At 45.0% G+C, this 21,843-nt stretch overlaps 1 protein-coding gene across 1 annotated transcript in view; it reads left to right on the top strand.

The window, feature by feature from the left end:
- LOC311136491 (E3 ubiquitin-protein ligase UHRF2-like) overlaps positions 1–21,843 on the top strand; it is a 43,346-nt gene extending 21,503 nt beyond the window's left edge. The window contains exons 4-16 of the mRNA XM_084170636.1: positions 6,801–7,019; positions 7,296–7,405; positions 7,901–8,087; positions 8,597–8,720; positions 14,623–14,730; positions 15,127–15,231; positions 16,422–16,528; positions 16,731–16,893; positions 17,725–17,862; positions 18,504–18,729; positions 19,011–19,162; positions 19,396–19,494; positions 19,723–21,843. Coding sequence (XP_084026762.1) covers positions 6,801–7,019; positions 7,296–7,405; positions 7,901–8,087; positions 8,597–8,720; positions 14,623–14,730; positions 15,127–15,231; positions 16,422–16,528; positions 16,731–16,893; positions 17,725–17,862; positions 18,504–18,729; positions 19,011–19,162; positions 19,396–19,494; positions 19,723–19,869 — 1,885 coding nt within the window. The 3' untranslated portion in view covers positions 19,870–21,843. The remainder of the gene's footprint in view (positions 1–6,800; positions 7,020–7,295; positions 7,406–7,900; positions 8,088–8,596; positions 8,721–14,622; positions 14,731–15,126; positions 15,232–16,421; positions 16,529–16,730; positions 16,894–17,724; positions 17,863–18,503; positions 18,730–19,010; positions 19,163–19,395; positions 19,495–19,722) is intronic.

Genomic DNA, 21,843 nt, shown 5'->3' with positions numbered 1-21,843 from the left:
AGCATGTCACATGGAGAGGTGCATGAGGCTCTTTGCTGTGTGAACCACATACACTGCTGTTGTAGAGGAGCTATCAATCTCTTCAGCCATTGGCCATATTTCAATATGATCAATGCTTGACTTGGACAGGAGCTCACCGGAGCTGACAACTGGCACCTCACATTTTTCTACTGCTTAAGCTCCTGGTTCTCTTATAGAATAATAGTTCAAAAGTATTGTGGAGCTCCTGCACCTAAATATACACAGTACTGGCACCCAAAATGAGTGCCGGCACCTATTTCAGTCCAAGCCATATAAATCGCCATATATCTACCATGATAATTCTTGATGTAGTGCTGCACCATTGGAGTTGATTTACAGTAGCTCCATCCTCTCATTTGACCTTTAACTCAGGAAACAAAAGCTCAGGCACTAATTGAAGAGAATACTATTTCCCCAATAGCCTTGGTGAGTCAGTCAAATGGAAGTCAAAGTGCAACAGGAAGTCATTTCCTGTCTCAGAGATCTGTTAGAAAAAAGGGATAAAAACAATTTGTCTGCAGCGTTGATCCAGGATGATGGAGTATGTTTGTTTTTAGGACCGACGCATAACTTTAATTTACACACAGTTGCTAGGCATAGAGTAATAGCCAGATGAAACGGACAAGATATAGTTCCTTGTTTTGACAAAATTCTGGATACATTCTGTCAGTTTGGTAATCTGAGATGTTGAATTACGTTTTTACTATATTTACACAACTTCCATGGCCAATCTCTAAAAACAACATTGTCAGTAGTTGGTGTTTTTAGCTAAAACTGGGACAATGACTTCAGTTTTGCATGCAATCAAAGTAGTAAACATCTGCAACGTATTAACTCACGCAATTAAGCAGAAATCACCCTACATCCTGCTGGATGGTGAAAGTTCCCCTGTGGGGACGTGAACCCACAACCCTTCGGTTCAGAGCGAACAGAAAAGGGGGTCCAGTTGGGGCAGCTTGTTTAAAAACCACAGCCCCTGATTTCTCCCTCTCTGCCTGCAGCTTATAAGGGAATGTAGAATAGAGGTGGTGGTGGTGGGGGGGGGGGGCTGCTAAATAACATTTGGAGTCATCTTTTTCTGGTGAATTCATTCAGAAGGAGTCATTTCCATGGTAACCGCAGAGTTCTCGGGAGCGTTGCTCTAACCGCCCCATCTCCACATTCTAATTGCTGCCTAGAATTGAGCGGCACATCTAGCATGTCACATGGAGAGGTGCATGAGGCTCTTTGCTGTGTGAACCACATACACTGCTGTTGTAGAGGAGCTATCAATCTCTTCAGCCATTGGCCAAGCACTGAGTATGATGATGGGAAATAACAATGCATATTTCAAATGACCCCAAGCCAAGCAGCTTTTTTTTCTCCTCTCTCTCTCTCTCTCTCTCTCTGACTCTGATTGGTAAACGGCACAATCTGCCTTCCCAGGTTTCTGCCTGTTTGTTAGAGCGCAGAGTGGAGGGTTTTTCTGTTCTCCTTTGTGTGGTTAGGCTGAGCTTCCCAAGGTTCTTGCTGTATAATTTGATGCAGAAAAACAGCTCCTTAGAAATGAAACCGCCTGTTTCACATGGAAATCTCAGACTAATTTCCAACAAAACCGTTGCCTCAAGATAGAGAATCCTCTGCATTTTTTGGCCTGTTTTTCCATATTAACAAGCGTCTCAGATCTGGCTTATGGTCCGTCTAGCATTTGGCCCAACCAATCCATCCAACCAGATAAAAACCTGGATAGCATAAATAATACAATTATCAGATGATATGGCTCTATAAAAAGACCAGAAGGAATATATTATAGTTAATTGCTGCAGAGGCCATGCTATGTTACCCCCCTCTAATTTAGCTGCATTAATTAAACCTGGTACTTAAATGTAAGAGAGATAATTCAGTGTATTTTCATTGTGTATTTCACTATTGCTAAAGGCAGACTGAGACCAAATGCCTGCAGGTCCATTGAATTATAAACTAATACCGCTGTAGCACGTGGTAACCTTTATTGCGTGAATAGATCCAGCCAGGTGGACTGCCTGCCCCACTGTCCTCTCCATGCACTTCACTTACTATCCTACCTCCTTGTTTTCTGATTTAAATGTGATTAAACAGATCTTGAAAAAAAAAAATACAGTCTCCATTTAAATCCTCAATTACAAATGAACAGAGAGGTTAACAGAATGTGATCATTTCACCCGTGATGCTGCCATGGAGTAATTACGCTCAACTAAGAACAGCCTGGCGTGTGTGTGCGTGTGTGTGTGTGTGTGTGTGGGGCTCCTCATCTGAACCCAGAAACCCTATCAAACCATGCAGCTTATCTGACAGCCATGGGACTTCATAGTATATCCACGGAACGATATTGGTTTTCACATCTCTGTCTGGTTGTCTACGTATGATGTTAATCAGTCTCTCCAGTCAACTCTCTACATTCCAGATTCTAATTTCCAGATTCTACATTCCAGATTCTAATTTCCACAATCTAAAACCCAGATTCTAAATTGCATTCTAGAATCCCTGCTTCCTGCTCCTCTGTGTGGCCCTCTAGTCTGTTCCCTGTGTTGTTCCCCTCTCACTCTCTCCTTCGCCACAGGACCACCGTGTGCTAAACACTGACTTCTGTTCTGTTCTCCCCCTACGGAGCCTCCTGTTACCCTCACAGTGTCCCAGCACACTGACTTGTGTTCTGTTCTCCCCCTACGGAGGCTGCTGTTAATCCGTGCCTCTAGCCTGTTACCCTCACACAGTGTCCCAGCACACTGACGACTTGAAGCCATCACTGTGTCCAAGCGTTCTTCTCTAGTATCTACTCACCTATACACCAGTCATGCTGATGGACTGAATTGTAATATTAATTCTAGTAGAATGCATAAAATACATGCACTGACAGGAAACATTAGCATAGATGTGTTAGGAAGTGGGCCCCTATGCATGCTCTCTCTCTCTCTCACACACAACACACACACACACACACACACACACACACACACACATGAACACACACACGCATATGAACTCACACACACACGTAGAGGGTGTTGCTGTGAAACATATCCTGGTCTTTCTCTCTCCCTCTGTGTGTAAAGCGTCGGCCCGATGGCTATAGAGGTTTACGGAGTGTGTGTGTGTGGGGTACCACGGATTGATATTCAGGACATGAACATGATTATGCAGGGAGCACATGCAGGTAGAGGAGAGAGAATGTGAGGGACAATCACAGACTGAGGAGGCCGAGGCTGCGTCCCAAATAGTACTCTATTCCCTTTATAGTGCACTACTTTTGGCCAGAGCCCTAATGCAGGTCCCCTTCTAGCTAGTAGCTTCATAGTACAGCCAGTGGCGGCTAAGCCTCCTCCCTATGCTAATGTGTGTACCCCAATCTTTCATCCATTCAATGGTCAAATATATATATGTTGAAATAACAGTCAGCTTCCTCTGGTCATGATTCTGTCACCCCACCACTGTCTCATTTCTATGATGGAGGATGGGCAGAGAATATTAGCACAAAATCCTACAAAAAACGACACTCTTTTCTTATGGCGATACGTACTTGACAAACTCTTTCTAAATCTCTAAGCCTGTTGAATTAGTCCCAGTCCACAGTGCATATTATATTTGGTATCTGAGTGCCTGCGTGTGTGAAATACCATTTTAACCAAAGAGACGAACCCAGACCCAGTTTTCCTTGCATGAAAAAGATTAGTCACTGCCCAAGGAGACTCCAAATACTGGGATGTAGTGCTGCCGTAGTGTAGGGGAGGGGTGCTCCCTCACTTTTTTGAATTTGAGAATAAATGGAGCAGGTAAAAAATATTTCTGGAAAATGAATTCTGATAAATTCTAGATCAATTACAGTTGAAGTCAGAAGTTTATATACACCTTAGCCAAATACATTTAAACTCAGTTTTTCACAATTCCTGACATTTAATCCTAGTAAAAATGTCCTGTCTTAGGTCAGTTAGGATCACCACTTTATTTTAAGAATGTGAAATGTCAGAATAATAGTAGAGAGCTTTATTTCAGCTTTTATTTCTTTCATCACATTCCCAGTGGGTCAGACGTTTACATACACACAATTAGTATTTGGTAGCATTGCCTTTAAATTGTTTAACTTGGGTCAAACGTTTCGGGTAGCCTTCCACAAGCTTCCCATAATAAATTGGGTGAATTTTGGCCCATTCCTCCTGACAGAGCTGGTGTAACTGAGTCAGGTTTGTAGGCCTCCTTGCTCGCACAAGCTTTTTCAGTTCTGCCCACAAATGTTCTATAGGATTGAGGTCAGGGCTTTGTGATGGCCACTCCAATACCTTGACTTTGTTGTCCTTAAGCCATTTTGCCACAACTTTGGAAGTATGCTTGGGGTCATTGTCCATTTGGAAGACCCATTTGCGACCAAGCTTTAACTTCCTGACTGATGTCTTGAGATGTTGCTTCAATATATCCACATAATTTTCCTTCCTCATGATGCCATCTATTTTGTGAAGTGCACCAGTCCCTCCTGCAGCAAAGCACCCCCACAGCATGATGCTGCCACCCCCGTGCTTCACGGTTGGGATGGTGTTCTTCGGCTTGCAAGCCTTCCCCTTTTTCCTCCAAACATAACGATTGTCATTATGGCCAAACAGTTCTATTTTTGTTTTGTCAGACCAGAGGACATTTCTCCAAAAAGTACGATATTTGTCCCCATGTGCAGTTGCAAACCGTAGTCTGGCTTTTTTATGGCGGTTTTGGAGCAGTGGCTTTTTCCTTGCTGAGCGGCCTTTCAGGTTATGTCGATATAGGACTCGTTTTACTGTGGATATAGATAATGTTGTACCTGTTTCCTCCAGCATCTTCACAAGGTCCTGTTATTCTGGGATTGATTTGCACTTTTCACACCAAAGTACGTTCATCTCTAGGAGACAGAACGCGTCTCCTTCCTGAGCGGTATGAAGGCTGCGTGGTCCCATGGTTTATACTTGCGTACTATTGTTTGTACAGATGAACGTGGTACCTTCAGGCGTTTGGAAATTGCTCCCAAGGATGAACCAGACTTGTGGAGGTCTACCAATTTTTATTGGCTTATTTATTTTGATTTTCCCATGATTTCAAGCAAAGAGGCACTGAGTTTGAAGGTAGGCCTTGAAATACATCCACAGGTACACCTCCAATTGACTCAAATGATGTAAATTAGCCTATCAGAAGCTTCTAAAGCCATGACATCATTTTCTGGAATTTTCCAAGCTGTTTAAAGGCACAGTGAACTTAGTGTATGTAAACTTCTGACCCACTGGAATTGTGATACAGTGAATTATAAGCGCAGTGGAACCCAGAACGATATGTTGACCACTTGGTTATGGTGAGGTCCTTTCAGTGCCACTGCGCAGGAGGGGTCCGCGGATCTGTTGATTTAAATGGAAACCGTAAAAGTTTTTTCATGATCTGTTTAATCACATTTGATCAGAAAACGAGGGAGGATAGTAAGTGAAGTGCATGGAGAGGACAGTGGGGGAGTAATTTACTAGCAGGCAAGATCTGTTGCCTACGCCTAATAGTCATACTCATCACATTATTATTATTATTATTATTATTATTATTATTATTACAAATAGAAGATTATCACTTCTCACAGTGGTGATCGTTTAGTAAAGTTAGATCAAAGCTGAATCAATGTCTCGCAAGATCACATAATGATTAATTTAGTATTATAAATTGCAATTTTACCCCGGTCCCCAGTGAAAGTTGCGCCCCTGGTGAAAACATTATAAATATGAAAATAGAATACAGTGTTTCAGAATGTGAGCTACCGCTTGCATGTCAATATCAGACTGGGAAGAATTTTAAGTTCGGAATCTCCACCTATCTGCATCATGACCAATGGCATAACACCTTATTGATATGTAAATTCAAACAACCAATAGGAATACATAAAGATGGATATACATAATTCTGCAGTGTCAGGTGGAAAGATAACCAACCCTGTTACACTTTGATTGAAACAAAATAGGCATAGAAGAAAGGCTTATAGTTTAACACCATCTGCTTTAATTCGCTCACGAAACAGTAATTCAAGAAGATTTAAACGCTTATTCCCATGAAACTGATTGAGATCAAGTGATTGGCAGTTTGGACATTTCCCCGCTAAAACGTGAAGAATTATCATTCCCAAATGGCAGTGATGATGGCCTATTTTGAAATTAGGTTTTTGTGTGGGCAGAGGCAGATGTTGCAATTGGAGGATGCATTTTATGCATATTCTATTACATTTTTACATTTACATTTACGTCATTTAGCAGACGCTCTTATCCAGAGCGACTTACAAATTGGTGCATTCATTCACCTTATAGCCAGTGGGATAACCACTTTACAATGTTTTTTTTAAATGTTTTTTTCTATGATGATATTCAATAGGCTACAAACTTCGATTGAGAAATGACATGATTATATTTAAAAAATTGTGCTCCCTCGCCTATAAAAATAGCAATACACCACTGCCCAAATAACATATTTCTGAATAAAAAATGTTAATGTGATTTTGCTATACGAAGAATAAATGTCAGATGTTGCATATACTTTACGAACATTTCAAGTGACTATGCTTAGCCAAAAAGGAATATTTTTCATAGAAAATGTCTTTGGACATTTTGCAGGCATTGAATTAGCCAAGCTTAAGCCAAGCAGTCCTGTCAATTCCCTTTGAGAGTCATTCGTTTTGGAGATTTACACTCCTGTAGATGCTTTACATAATGAATGCATTTTGGGGAAGATGTTATGTTGTTGAGGAGGATAAAGATCATTTCCTTTCCTCTCCCTAGTTACCCTGAGAACGGCGTGGTGGAGATGTGTGGCGGTAACGTGCGGCCGCGGGCTCGGACCCTACTCAGGTGGGACCAGCTCACGGTAGGCCTGGTTGTCATGGTGAACTACAACATAGAGATCCCTGAGGAGAGGGGCTTCTGGTTCGACGCTGAGATTACAGCACTCAATGAGATCTCCAGGACCAACAAGGAAGTCCGCATCAAGATCCTTATGGGGTAAGAGAGAGCTGGGGTAGAGGACATGCTGGGGTAACAGAGAGCTGGGGTAAGAGAGAGCTGTGGTGGGACAGTTTCCGTTGGGAAAGTCTTCTTCTCTTTTCTAGGTCAGATGATTATGCCAGTTATGTAACTTAGATATTTCTGCTTACATAAATTAAGAGGACTTTCTCTCTTTCTGAATAGTCTGGCTGAGTGGGTGTAGAGAACATTCCCTGTGGAGCTCTGATGGACTGATGAACACATTCTCTCTCCCCCTCCCTCCTTTCTTCCCAGAGGGCCAGGGGACGTCATCCCAGACTGTAAGCTGTTGTTTCTGGATGAGATCTATCAGATTGAGAAGATTGGAGCACACTCGCTGTCTGCTGTAGATGGACAGTTCAAACGTAGGCCTCCGCACACTCATACCAATACTAGTCTACAGCCAATCAGGGCTGAGATGGAGCATACCATAGCCAATCAGGGCTGAGATGGGGCATACCACAGCCAATCAGGCCTGAGATAGGTATACCTAGCATACCAGCTGTTCTAGAAGGGCCGTGGTCAAGGGGGTACTTCAGAGAAGTAACTTGAAATTGTTTTAATCAATTAGCCTCAAATTGATACATTTCAAATCCTTCTTATATAGCATTCTGCATATCCAATTTAAATGGCAAGATGTACATGGATTATTGGCATCAATACATGCATGTGTGTTTGTGGTGTGTGTGGGCTTATGGGTATTTTTGTTTTTGTTTTGTTCGCCTGTGTGTGTGTGTGTGCCAATTCTTTGCATATGTATTTGTGCGTCTGTGTGTGTGTGAGTGTGTGCACACCGGTGTGTGTGTATGTGTTTACATGTGCGTCTGTGTGTGTCTGTCTGTGCGCTGGGATGGATCCAGGGAAGAGCGGGCCGGAGTGTAAGCACTGCAAGGCGGACCCCGAGTCGGAGTGCAGGTTCTGCTCGTGCTGTGTGTGCGGAGGGAAGCAGGACGCCCATATGCAGCTGCTGTGTGATGAGTGTAACATGGCCTTCCATATATACTGTCTCAACCCACCACTAGCCACCATACCTGACGACGAGGACTGGTGAGCTCTGACCTGGTCCTCCCAGACCACCTGGGGGTGCTATACTCACACAGGATGACCCTATGGGCTCTGGTCAAATGTAGTGCACTATATAGGGAATAGGCTGCCATTTAGGACGTAGACAGAGACAGACCAATAGACCGGTCATCTGATGGCTGGTGGAGCAAGTATGATGCATGATGTCATTGATTATAATGATTGATGAACATGCATTGTGAGTGTAATAGTCCATTTACATGTTAGTGATGACTGATATAGATATGCCTTTAGCCATATGAATAAGTTCCACATTCTATATTTTCTTTGGGTGCCAGTCCAGATTTCTCTCTCATAGATGTCTTAGTAACACACTGTCCATACAAGAGACACTGACACCAACAGTATACTACCAGTAGTAGTTTCTCTCCTGTCCATATAATACCACCTTACATTGACTTCCTGTATTGATCATGATCTGACAGGGCAGTAGACCAGTAAGGGAGTTATGGTTCTTGTGTTGTGCTTGGCAGGTACTGTCCCACCTGTAAGAACGACACCAGTGAGGTGGTTAAGGCCGGGGAGAAGCTCAAGGCCAGTAAGAAGAAAGCCAAGATGCCCTCGGCCCATACAGAGAGCCAGAGGGACTGGGGCAAGGTGAGACAGACAGGGTCTACAACACTAACCCCTCGGCCCATACAGAGAGCCAGAGGGACTGGGGCAAGGTGAGACAGACAGGGTCTACAACACTAACCCCTCGGCCCATACAGAGAGCCAGAGGGACTGGGGCAAGGTGAGACAGACAGGGTCTACAACACTAACCCCTCGGCCCATACAGAGAGCCAGAGGGACTGGGGCAAGGTGAGACAGACAGGGTCTACAACACTAACCCCTCGGCCCATACAGAGAGCCAGAGGGACTGGGGCAAGGTGAGACAGACAGGGTCTACAACACTAACCCCTCGGCCCATACAGAGAGCCAGGGGGACTGGGGCAAGGTGAGACAGACAGGGTCTACAACACTAACCCCTCGGCCCATACAGAGAGCCAGAGGGACTGGGGCAAGGTGAGACAGACAGGGTCTACAACACTAACCCCTCGGCCCATACAGAGAGCCAGAGGGACTGGGGCAAGGTGAGACAGACAGGGTCTACAACACTAACCCCTCGGCCCATACAGAGAGCCAGAGGGACTGGGGCAAGGTGAGACAGACAGGGTCTACAACACTAACCCCTCGGCCCATACAGAGAGCCAGAGGGACTGGGGCAAGGTGAGACAGACAGGGTCTACAACACTAACCCCTCGGCCCATACAGAGAGCCAGAGGGACTGGGGCAAGGTGAGACAGACAGGGTCTACAACACTAACCCCTCGGCCCATACAGAGAGCCAGAGGGACTGGGGCAAGGTGAGACAGACAGGGTCTACAACACTAACCCCTCGGCCCATACAGAGAGCCAGAGGGACTGGGGCAAGGTGAGACAGACACGAAGGTTGTGTCCCAAATGGCACCCTATTCCCTACATAGTTCACTACTTTTGAAAAAAGACGCTATGTAGGGAATAGGCTTAGGCTGCATGCCATTTGGGATGCAGCCTAAGATTTTCTAATGACAAGGGTCACACCAGGGGGTTGGGGCCAATTCCATTTCAATTCAGTAAGTAAGTAAACGTATTGATTTTCAGTGTCAGCTGAATTTTAATGGAATTGATCCCAACCCTGGGTCAGATCGGGTCATGGGCATTGGCAGAATCACTATTTGTGGTTATCAAAATTCTAGAGGGGGAACTGGGGAGAGAATTTGGAATTTGAAACGATTCTTCGAATTTGTTCTCTGCTTGTCAAGTACTCTAGCTAAACTGTGTGGGGTGACTTAATTAGTTTGACTCAATGTATATTTCAACGGAAGAAAGAGGAGATATCTTGGCCTGGACTGGAGCTCATATTTTAATGCCTCACTCAGAAGGAAGACCTACTTGGTTGTTTTGGCAGCAGACAAAATGAGTGAGACACACACACACACACACACACACACTGGGTGGCAGACAGAACTGTCATTGTCTAGCGCTTGGTGCTGCTAACAGAAGCCGTTGGCCTGTTGAGTCACACAGTGTTAGCAGAACAAAGTAGATGTCTTGTTCACGGCTTGGTAGCAGAGTTACTGAGTGCTCCTGAAGGAGTCAATTGGCAGCAGGTAGCAGTGGCCAAGCTTTGGCATGTTCATTATTCACCAAATGTGAAGAAAACGGACTGAGACCGGGATGACTGCCGTTTTATGTACAATGGCGCCGGAGGGGATGGCTGCCGTTTTATGGACTCTAAACCAACCGTGTGTGTTTTTTCGCATTGTTTGTAACTTATTTAGTACATAATGTTGCTGCTACCGTCTCTTATGACCGAAAAGAGCTTCTGGACATCAGAACAGCGATTACTCACCTTGAGCTGGACTAATCATTTTTATTTTATGAGTCGGACGAGAGGGATTTGCTCCAGACACCCGACAGGGCCCTCATCCCCGTCATTCGCAGTAGAAAGAAAAGGAAATATCGCAGAAGGAGATCGGGGTGCCTGGTAAGGAGCCGGCGACGAGTGGCTAATCTGCCTTTGCCATCGATACTATTGGCCAACTTACAATCGCTTGATAATAAAATGGACGAACTACAGGCACGAATATCCTACCAACGGGATATTAAAAACTGTAATATCTTATGTTTCACCGAGTCGTGGCTGAACGATGACATGAATAACATACAGCTGGCGGGTTATACACTGTATCGGCAGGATAGAACAGCAGCCTCTGGTAAGACAAGGGGTGGCGGTCTATGTATATTTGTAAACAACAGCTGGTGCACGATATCTAAGGAAGTCTCTAGGTTTTGCTCGCCTGAGGTAGAGTATCACATGATAAGCTGTAGACCACACTATTTACCAAGAGAGTTTTCATCTATATTCTTCGTAGCTGTCTATTTACCACCGCAAACCGATGCTGGCAGTAAGACCGCACTCAATTAACTGTATACGGCCATAAGCAAACAGGAAAACGCTCATCCAGAGGTGGCGCTCCTAGTGGCCGGGGACTTTAATGCAGGGAAACTTACATCCGTTTTACCTCATTTCTACCAGCATGTTAAATGTGCAACCAGAGGGGAAAAAACCTCTAGACCACCTTTACTCCACACACAGAGACGCATACAAAGCTCTCCCTCGCCCTCCATTTGGCAAATCTGACCATAATTCTATCCTCCTGATTCCTGCTTACAAGCTAAAACTAAAGCAGGAAGCACCAGTGACTCGGTCAATAAAAAAGTGGTCAGATGAAGCAGATGCTAAGCTACAGGACTGTTTTGCTAGCACAGACTGGAATATGTTCCGGGATTCTTCCGATGGCATTGAGGAGTACACCACATCAGTCACTGGCTTCATCAATAAGTGCATCGATGACGTCGTCCCCACAGTGACTGTACTTACATACCCCAACCAGAAGCCATGGATTACAGGCAACATCCGCACTGAGCTAAACGGTAGAGCTGCCGCTTTCAAGGAGTGGGACTCTAACCTGGAAGCTTATAAGAAATCCCGCTATGCCCTCCAACGAACCATCAAACAGGCAAAGCGTCAATACAGGACTAAGATTGAATCGTACTACACCGGCTCTGATGCTCGTCGGATGTCGCAGGGCTTGCAAACAATTACAGACTACAAAGGGAAGCACAGCCGCGAGCTGCCCAGTGACACGAGCCTACCAGACGAGCTAAATTACTTCTATGCTCGCTTCGAGGAAAGTAACACTGAAACATGCATGAGAGCATCAGCTGTTCCGGACGACTGTGTGATCACGCTCTCCGATGCAAGTAAGACCTTTAAACAGGTCAACATTCACAAGGCCGCAGGGCCAGATGGATTACCAGGACATGTACTCCGAGCATGCGCTGACCCACTGGCAAGTGTCTTCACTGACATTTTCAACCTCTCCCTGTCTGAGTCTGTAATACCAACATGTTTCAAGCAGACCACCATAGTCCCTGTGCCCACTAAGATAACCTGCCTAAATGACTACCGACCCGTAGCACACGCGTCTGTAGCCATGAAGTGCTTTGAAAGCCTGGTCATGGCTCACATCAACACCATTATCCCAGAAACCCTAGACCCAACAGATCCACAGATGATGCAATCTCAATTGTGCTCCACAATGCCCTTTCACACCTGGACAAAAGGAACACTTATGTGAGAATGCTATTCATTGACTACAGCTCAGCGTTCAACATCATAGTGCCCTCAAAGCTCATCAGTAAGCTAAGGACCCTGGGACTAAACACCTCCCTCTGCAACTGGATCCTGGACATCCTGACGGGCCGCCCCCAGGTGGTAAGGGAAGGTAACAACACATCCGCCACGTTGATCCTCAACACGGGGGCCCCTCAGGGGTGCGTGCTCATTCCCCTCCTGTACTCCCTGTTCACTCATGACTGCATGGCCAGGCACGACTCCAGCACCATCATTAAGTTTGCCGATGACACAACAGTGGTAGGCCTGATCACCGACAACGACGAGACAGCCTATAGGGAGGAGGTCAGAGACCTGGCCATGTGGTGCCAGGACAACAACCTCTCCCTCAACGTGATCAAGAAAAAGGAGATGATTGTGGACTACAGGAAAAAGAAGAGGACCCCATTCTCATCGACGGGGCTGTAGTGGAGCAGGATGAGAGCTTCAGGTTCCTTGGTGTCCACATCACCAACAAACTAACATGGTCCAAGCACACCAAGACAGTCGTGAAGAGGGCACGACAAAACCTATTCCCCCTAAGGAGACTGAAAAGATTTGGCATGAGTCCTCAGATCCTCAAAAGGTTCTACAGCTGCACCGTCGAGAGCATCCTGACTGGTTGCATCACTGCCTGGTATGGCAACTGCTCGGCCTCCGACCGCAAGGCACTACAGTACATCACTGGGGCCAAGCTTCCTGCCATCCAGGACCTCTATACCAGGTGGTGTCAGAGGAAGGTCCTAAAAATTGTCAGACTCCAGCCGCCACCCTAGTCATAGACTGTTCTCTCTGCTACCGCACGGCAAGCGGTACCGGAGCGCCAAGTCTAGGTCCAAGAGGCTTCTAAACAGCTTCTACGCCCAAGCCATAAGAATCCTGAAGATCTAATGAAAGGGCTACCCAGAGTATTTGCATTGCCCCCCCCCCCCTTTTTACGCTGCTGCTACTCTCTGTTTATTATCTATGCATAGTCACTTTAATAACTCTACCTACATGTACATATTACCTCGACTAATCGGTGCCCCCGCACATTGACTCGGTACCGGTACCTCCTGTATATAGCCTCGCTATTGTTAGTTTTACTGCTGCTCTTTAATTATTTGTTACTTTTATTTCGTATTATTTTATATAGTATTTTTTATTTTTGTAAAAAAAATGTGGGGGGGTATTCTTTCTTAAAACCGCATTGTTGGTTAAGGGCTTGTAAGTAAGCATTTCACTGTAAGGTGTTGTTGTGTTTGGCGCATGTGACAAATAAAAGTTGATTTGATTTGATTGACTACCTGGACTTGTCCATTAAGAACCACTCATTTTCGTTTTCCGTTGTAAAATGTTTTGCGACAGTGTGCTCTACTGAACACAACCCAGGCACAGTGTGCCCTGCTGAACAATACTCTGTAGTTTGCAATGAAAACTAAAATGAGTATTATTTCTTATTGGACAAGTCCAGGTTGTGCCTTCCCATTTAACTCAGTAGTCTTCCGTTTGGTGCCTACTGAACATGCCCCAGGCCCACAGTAAGGGCCTCTCTGCTCTCACTAAGAGGTGTGTTATTCTGTGTTGGCTAACTCCCTCTCACGCTGTGAGGCGATGGTAACAATGCCATCTAAAATGTTTTGCTACAATGTGCCCTACTGAACACAACCCAGGCCCAGGTAATACAGACAGGCCATCAGTAAAGGCGTCTCTGACTAAGCTACAGTGTTGGCTGTCTCCCTCTCACACTGTGAGGCGATGGTAACAACGCTATTTAAAATGACTCAGCAGAGTGAAGTTATTTTCCTGGAACCAAACTAGGGGAAAATAACTAACCCCATTGTTTCCCAGAAATACCCCATGGATGCGTCCCAAACGGGACCCTATTCCCTATGTAGTGCACTACTTTTGATCAGGGTCCATAGGGTTCTGGTCAAAAGTAGTGCACTATAAAGGAAATTTGGTGCCATTTGGAACGCATAGAATGCTAATTGAAAACAGCCTATTCTGTACATTAGTATGTATTTATGTGATAAACCTAAAAAAAATGTGACTCATAGTTTGGTAATGTTATGAGAAAGAAAGACCCATTGAGAAAGAAATTGTCCCAACACTTTAAAAAACATTTCCAGCCCGGAAAATGGATTATTGTTATGCATACAATGCTATTCAGGTCTGATTACGCTATATGGTAGCTAAAGCATCTAGTAGGAAGTCCTTGGTTTATGGAATGTGTGTGTGGTCCAACATGTGAAAACATGCTAGCTAAAGCATGCATGAATAAGTCCTTCTCCTGAATGCCATGTTGATGTTGTTACAGGGTATGGCCTGTGTGGGGCGCACTAAGGAATGTACCATCGTCCCCTCCAACCATTACGGGCCTGTACCTGGGGTTCCCGTGGGAACAACATGGAAGTTCCGCGTTCAGGTGAGCCAATAGGAACAAGGTTTGGTACCATGCGACCATATGACCATACAGGTGGAGTGATACAGGTTAGGTGATTACTCACAAACTCGGAGAGAACAGAGAAAATTTAATATTTTCAAATCATGAAGATGTTGAATCTGAAAATATAGTTATTTTCAGTTAACTTTAGAGGTTCATAGTTTTCAAATCTGATATTCTGACACTAAGGATTTGTTTACATAGCCAGTATCACATCTATCACACCATCATTCCTCCCCTCTCTCTTTCTCATATCACCCATCCTGACTCTCACCCTCTCCTGTTCACGCCATCTCTCCTGTTCACTCCATCTCTCCTGTTCACTCCATCTCTCCTGTTCACTCCATCTCTCTAACTTCTCCCTTCCTGTGTTCCAAGGTGAGCGAGGCGGGAGTGCACAGGCCCCACGTGGGAGGTATCCACGGCCGCAGTAACGACGGCTCCTATTCGCTGGTGCTGGCTGGGGGCTTCGAAGATGAAGTGGTGGGTGTCTTTCTTTTTTGTTGTTGATGTCTGTTTTTTGTTGTTGATGTCCGTTGTTTGAGCTAAGCAATTTAGGAGCGTGGGAGCGTAGGAGAGAAGAGAGGTGGAGGGAGATCGCTGTCTTTCTGCCTATGTTTTTCCTGCTCTCGCTTCCTCTGTCTGGCAAGACCCTCTTTGATGCCCCATGCTTTTTGCTCTGGCCCTTTTAGCATGGTAGACACCGGAGGAGGGTCGACGGGGGGAGGATGGTAGTCTACCCATCTGTCTGGTTCTCACACAGCTGTAGTCTGTCTATCTATCTCTTTCGCCCCTCTCCTTCTCTCCCTCTAACGCGTTTGACTTTCTTCGAGGATGTTCACTGTACAGCATAGCTCCGGAGAGTGCATTAATGGCACTATGATTAATGTTTTCACATTAGCTAGGTTTCCATCCAATTGGCGACAGATTTTCATGTGAAAAAAATCAGTGAGTGATGACGTAGTGCACACAAAATGTACTTTTTCGCTTAGGTTTTCATGCACCAAATAAACATCGAAAGTTATATGTGTTTCCATCGCATTTTCAACTCTACCAATAGTTTTGTCACAGAAACTGTTGCGTTAAATAGCAAATGTGCCTACTCTGGTCTTGGCGCTCCGTAGCCAACATCTTGCAGATACAGTACAGGTAGGCTGTTCGGATACAGTACAGGTAGGCTGTTCAGATACAGTACAGGTAGGCTGTTCAGATACAGTACAGGTAGGCTGTTCAGATACAGTACAGGTAGGCTGTTCGGGTAAGCTAGGCTACATTTCCACCACCTTTTCTCGCAATTAATTTTAGACACAAATATCCTACCAAGTCATTTATAAAATTTGACCGAAACTTCCTGTCTCCATCACAGCTGTCATGATTTTTAAAAAATACGCTATGACTTTACTCGCATTAAAAACTGTGGATGGAAACGTGGTTTATGACTTATTTGGAGGAGGGATTTTGATGATATTTTGACTGGATTTCGAATTACATCTATGTTGATTTAGCTGTGCGCCTCGGGCTGTCATATAAGAGATTTCCACTTACTCAGCAAAGAATGACAAGGATAAGCTAGTATGTGCAGGGGCAGTATTTTTTAAGAGGTGTGTGTGTGTGTGTGTGTGTGTGTGTGTGTGTCTCCTTTTAACCCTCTGACCTCCACCATGACCCCTCAGGACAGGGGAGATGAGTTCACCTACACAGGCAGTGGAGGTCGCGACCTTTCAGGGAACAAGCGCATCGGGGAGCATTCCTTTGACCAGACCCTGACCCACTATAACAGGTACAGTAAACAAACAAACAAAGTACTGTACCACCTGACCTGTTTCTCTCCCTGACATTTCAAATAGATACCTTTTTTCAGTATCAGACCTTTTTTGGTCATCCCACACCAAAAACATCAACACACAATTATAACACAGATACATTATTTGACTGGTTTCGGAACATGCACTAGTTCTAGTCATTAACCCTTGACCTCTCAGGGCCCTGGCGCTGAACTGCGACGCCCCCATCAACGACAAGGACGGGGCGGAATCCAGGAACTGGCGTGCGGGGAAGCCGGTGAGGGTGGTGCGGAGCTCCAAAGGCCGACGCATCAGCAAGTACGCTCCGGAGGAGGGCAACCGCTACGATGGCATCTACAAGGTACACTAGCTAGGACACAAACCATATAATTATTAGAAAACACAAACTCCCCAAGACCACGGCAGTTTGACTGGTACATTCAATATGGCCGCCGGTTCACCCATAATGTAATGTTGACTTGAATGGGAATGTCCGTTCTAGTCACTCTACACAAACACCCTGATTAACTCAATGTCCATACTAGCACAGTACTTAGAATGCATGTCCTATACATGTCTTCATTCTAAGTAGTATGCTAGCTAGTTTGGATATTGGAACGGAGCCGCCTGGCTGCCTCTCAGGAACATAGACTGGACCCGGTCCTTTTGGACCCTGTATGCATATACTTAGTCTCTTTTAGTCCCTTGTGACAAAATAAAAAAATGAATTACAAATATAATACAAACAGTCAAAATAAATTGGGTGCAGATATCAGAGGGGCTGGTCCTCATTATGAGTCATGCCTTTTGAACACATCTTGATTTCCCCAGATAGACCAGGCCAGCACGGTAATCACAACCCACGTGGTTTCAGAGATGTTGCATCTCAAACAAGACAAGATGAGGAAATAAATGTAATTTTTTTAGATGAATCCCTGATTACCACAAATCGAATCACATTTTTTGTACTGTTCCTGTCTCACCATAAACTCCTATAAGTTACATTTTAGTCATTTAGCAGACGCTCTTATCCAGAGCGACTTACAGTTAGTGAGTGCATACATTTTCATAGTTAGACAGTATCAACATCAATGGGGAATCATGTGCTCATAGAATGATACAATTACTAGAACGGACATTCCCAAGTCTATTCTGTGGATGGTCAGTCATTCTATTTCTGTGTGTCTCTCAGGTGGTGAAGTACTGGCCAGAGAAAGGGAAGTGTGGTTTCCTGGTGTGGAGGTACCTGCTGCGGAGGGATGATCTGGAGCCCGCTCCCTGGACACCTGAGGGCCTGGAGCGCATCCAGACACTGGGCCTGGCTGTGCAGGTGAGGGTTTACGGTGCTGTTTTATATGACATTATGACCGTATGAGAGGACGGGTGTTTGGTTATGACTGCTGTTTCAGTGGCGGTCTCTTTTATGTCTCAATTGAATGTATTAACTGAATGTAAAACCGACCAGCCTCTCCATTGTGTGTAGTTCTGTGTCCTTGGTTTGTTAAATTTGATATTGTCGTCTGTCCGACTTTCTCTGTGTGCTTCTACTACGGTATCCTCTTGGCTATCGTTGTGCATTATGAGTTGGTTATAATGCATTGTAATACTTACCGATGTTTTCATTTGCCTGTCTCTGTGCATCTACTCTACAGTATCCCCCTGGTCGCCATTTTGTTTTCATCTGTCTCTGTGCATCTACTCTACAGTATTCCCCTAGTCGCCATTTTGTTTTCATCTGTCTCTGTGCATCTACTCTACAGGATCCTCCTGGTCGCCATTTTGTTTTCATCTGTCTCTGTGCATCTACTCTACAGTATCCCCCTGGTCGCCATTTTGTTTTCATCTGTCTCTGTGCATCTATTCTACAGTATCCCCCTGGTCGCCATTTTGTTTTCATCGGTCTCTGTGCATCTACTCTACAGTATCCCCCTGGTCGCCATTTTGTTTTCATTTCTCTCTTTGCCTCTACAGTATCCTCCAGGCTACGTGGAGGCCATGGCCAACAAGACCAAGAAGGAGGCTAACGCTCGGCCAGGGTCCACCAGGAGCAAGAAGCACCATGGACGGGGCCGGCCGCGGCTACAACCCCTGGAGAAGAAGGTGAAGAAGGGGGAGGAGGAGGAAGAGATGCCCATGGAGGTTACAGACCAGCCACAGAGCAACGGTAGTCAGAACACTCCCAAGGACAAGGAGACAGGTACCTGTTGAGACACAGCTAGGGATATAGGCCAGAGACGGAAGAGAGATGTGTTTTTACCTTTGTGTGTACAGTTTATATCTTGTGCACTGCTATGTACGCATGGGCGGAATTGCCGCTAGGGAAAGGGGGGACATTTCCAATAGATATAAAACTAGATATGCCAAGGCGTTTCGTGGGTGTTTTTAAAGGTGTCAAATAAAATGTTACCCATATTTGAATAGAAACGATATGTGTACATGCATCTGTAAACAATGTGTGTGTTGGTATGCGTCTCTCAGAGGTGTGTAAGGAGTCGGCGGAGCCCCGAGCCAAGCGTCAGAAGATGGAGGAGTCGTTCCAGCTGACAGAGCAGCAGCAAAGCCTCATAAAGGAAGACCAACCCAACAGAAAGAACTGGGACGAGGCCATGGGACACCTCAAGGAGGGGCCGGTACGTAAAGGTCACAATGCGACATGACATGGCACAACAAGGCACAAACAGCATCTAAACTAACACAACAGCAGCTCACAACTCCGTCACCTTAATGAACTATATACAACCAATATTACACCGACACACAGTTCTGATGTAAGACTAATATTACTGGAACAGTTATGATGTATGTGAAGCTGCGGTTTCCATGGTGATGTCTGTACCTGTACTTCCTGTCTCTTTGTCTTTAGAACTTCCTGAGGAAGGTGGAACAGACGTTCATGTGTGTCTGCTGCCAGGAGCTGGCCTACCAGCCCATCACCACCGTCTGTACACACAATGTGTGCAAGGTTGGTGTCCACAAGCACTGTGTGTGTGTGTGTCGGTTCAAGGTTTCACCTGAATCTGCTGTTTAAATGTAATGATTGTTGTCTGATTGTGGTTTCATGATTTCATACACATGAAGGTCAGGTTTAGAATAAGTAATGACTGTATGGCACTGTACAGTTAAGGAGTTGTGTTGTTCTTTGACCTCTGACTGACTGGCGTTCTCTCTGTCTGTTCCTGGTCCACCCCAGACCTGTCTCCAGCGGTCATTCCGTGCTGAGGTGTACACCTGCCCTGCCTGTCGCCACGACCTGGGGAAGGACTACGTCATGGTCCTAAACAAGACTCTACAGCTGCTGCTGGACCAGTTCTTCCCTGGCTACAGCAAGGGCCGATGAGGACAGACACCTGCACTCACACAAGCAGTTACACACAGACCCATGATGCATACAAACAAACATAGGCATACACACACTTATTCATACATTGGTACATAGTACACACACACACACCCTCCATCTCCTAGGCAGCAGGGACTGACCCCACCTGTTGGACTTGTACTGTCCCCATTTACGTCACCAGCCTGAAGTCATCCAAGCCCCAGGAGAGCCTGGAGCACCATGCCCCTACACCCCCATTTGGTTCCCATCCCTGGGTAACAACACCCCCTAACCCCCCAATGAGTTCCCTCTCTCCCTAGCCTTCCACGTCCCCAGTCCCCAGAACTCATCAGTTCATCGCCATCTACCTGTCCATGTAAGGAACAGCCAGAGAGGATGCTAATGCTAACCATAGCCATGTAGAGAATAATGTATCTGATGCTAATGCTACTTAGCCTCCAATGGGAGGGTGCCTGAGGTCAGCAGCACCTACAGGGGTCAGGGATTACCACCCAGGAGAGGGGGTTGATGGGAAATGTAGTGTACAATGTTAAAGGTTATTTCTTTGTTACTGGTCCATTTGAAGTTTAGACACAAACTGATTCATTCTTTTAAAGGCCCAGTGCAGTCAAAAACGTGATTTTCCTGTTTTATATATATTTCCACACTGAGGTTGAAATAATACTGTGAAATTGTGAAACTTATGATAATGCCCTTTTAGTGTAAGAGCTGTTTGAAAAGAATGCCTGAAATTTCAGCCTGTTTTGGTTGAATGGAGTTTTGGCCTTCCATGGTGACATCACCATGTGGTAAATGAGTTAATAGACCAATAAGAGTTCCAAATCTCTCTGCCAATAACAGCAAATGTTTCGTTTTCCCTTCTGCACTCAGACCACTCCCAGACAGTCCTAGCAAAGTTCTTGCTTGAGAAATTGCCCTTTGCTAAGGAGCTATTTTTGATTATTTTAATTGAAAACGATCACAGTAAGGGATTTGGTTGTAGCCTTGTACGAACCACCCTGGTCTCGTTTCCCTACACAGATATCCAGGATGGTTTGTACGAGACTAGCTTAATTGTTACCCAGAAATGATTTGAATATTGAGATAAAAACAGCTGCATTGGACCTTTTAAAGATGTATGCCTGTTCCTTTTCTCCTCTCAGTTCCTTTTCTCCTCTCAGTTCCTTTTCTCCTCTCAGTTCCTTTTCTCCTCTCAGTTCCTTGTCTGTCTGTTTTTTTTGTGGTGAAGTCCTTTTCTTTCAAATATTTCAGGATTTCTTTTTTTAAAGACATGCAAAATGCAAAATATTTTAAATAATGCTATGGTCTTTAAAGCAGCAAACTGTGATGTGTATTACTTCCTTCCTCCCCACCGCTCAAATAGCTTATATACAAAACAGAAATGTTCTCCTGCATCGACTGGCAAGCTAATAGTGTCCTTCTTTGTGAGCTTCTCTTCGTCCCCCGCCCCTAGGGTTGCAAGATTCCGGTAACTTTCCGAAGTTCCCAGGTTTCTAGAAATCCTGGTTGAAAGATTCACGGAATCAGGGGGGGAGTAAGCAGGAAATCAGGACACCTTCAATAGGGATTTCTGCAAAACCTTTGGGAAAGTTTTGCAACCCTACCTGCCACCCCAGTCTTGTACCCTACCGACCCCTACCGTGGACTACAGTACTAACAGTTCTTTAGACGTCAAGTGGACGCTTCGCTTCAGCATTAATGTTCTCTGTTTTTATTGTACTCGTTGAAAAGAAAATATGTTGAAAAGAAAAAAAGTGGTGTCTATAATTTCCTATACTACTACAACGTATGCCATTTTTCTATCATTTTAGTTACCTATTCTATGTTAATCATTAGTTATTTTTGTGGCGATCTTTACCTGCTGCTGTGTCAGCCTGAATGAAGAGTTTCATTGCTTCATATTGTGATCTGAAATTTTATACATGGTATAATAATACTTGATATGTACCTAATTAAATATTTTGATTCCAG

The sequence above is a fragment of the Coregonus lavaretus genome, assembly GCF_964263955.1.
Source record: "Coregonus lavaretus genome assembly, chromosome: 10".
Classification (NCBI taxonomy): Eukaryota; Metazoa; Chordata; class Actinopteri; order Salmoniformes; family Salmonidae; genus Coregonus; species Coregonus lavaretus.
This window is presented reverse-complemented; position numbering and strand designations above follow the sequence as displayed.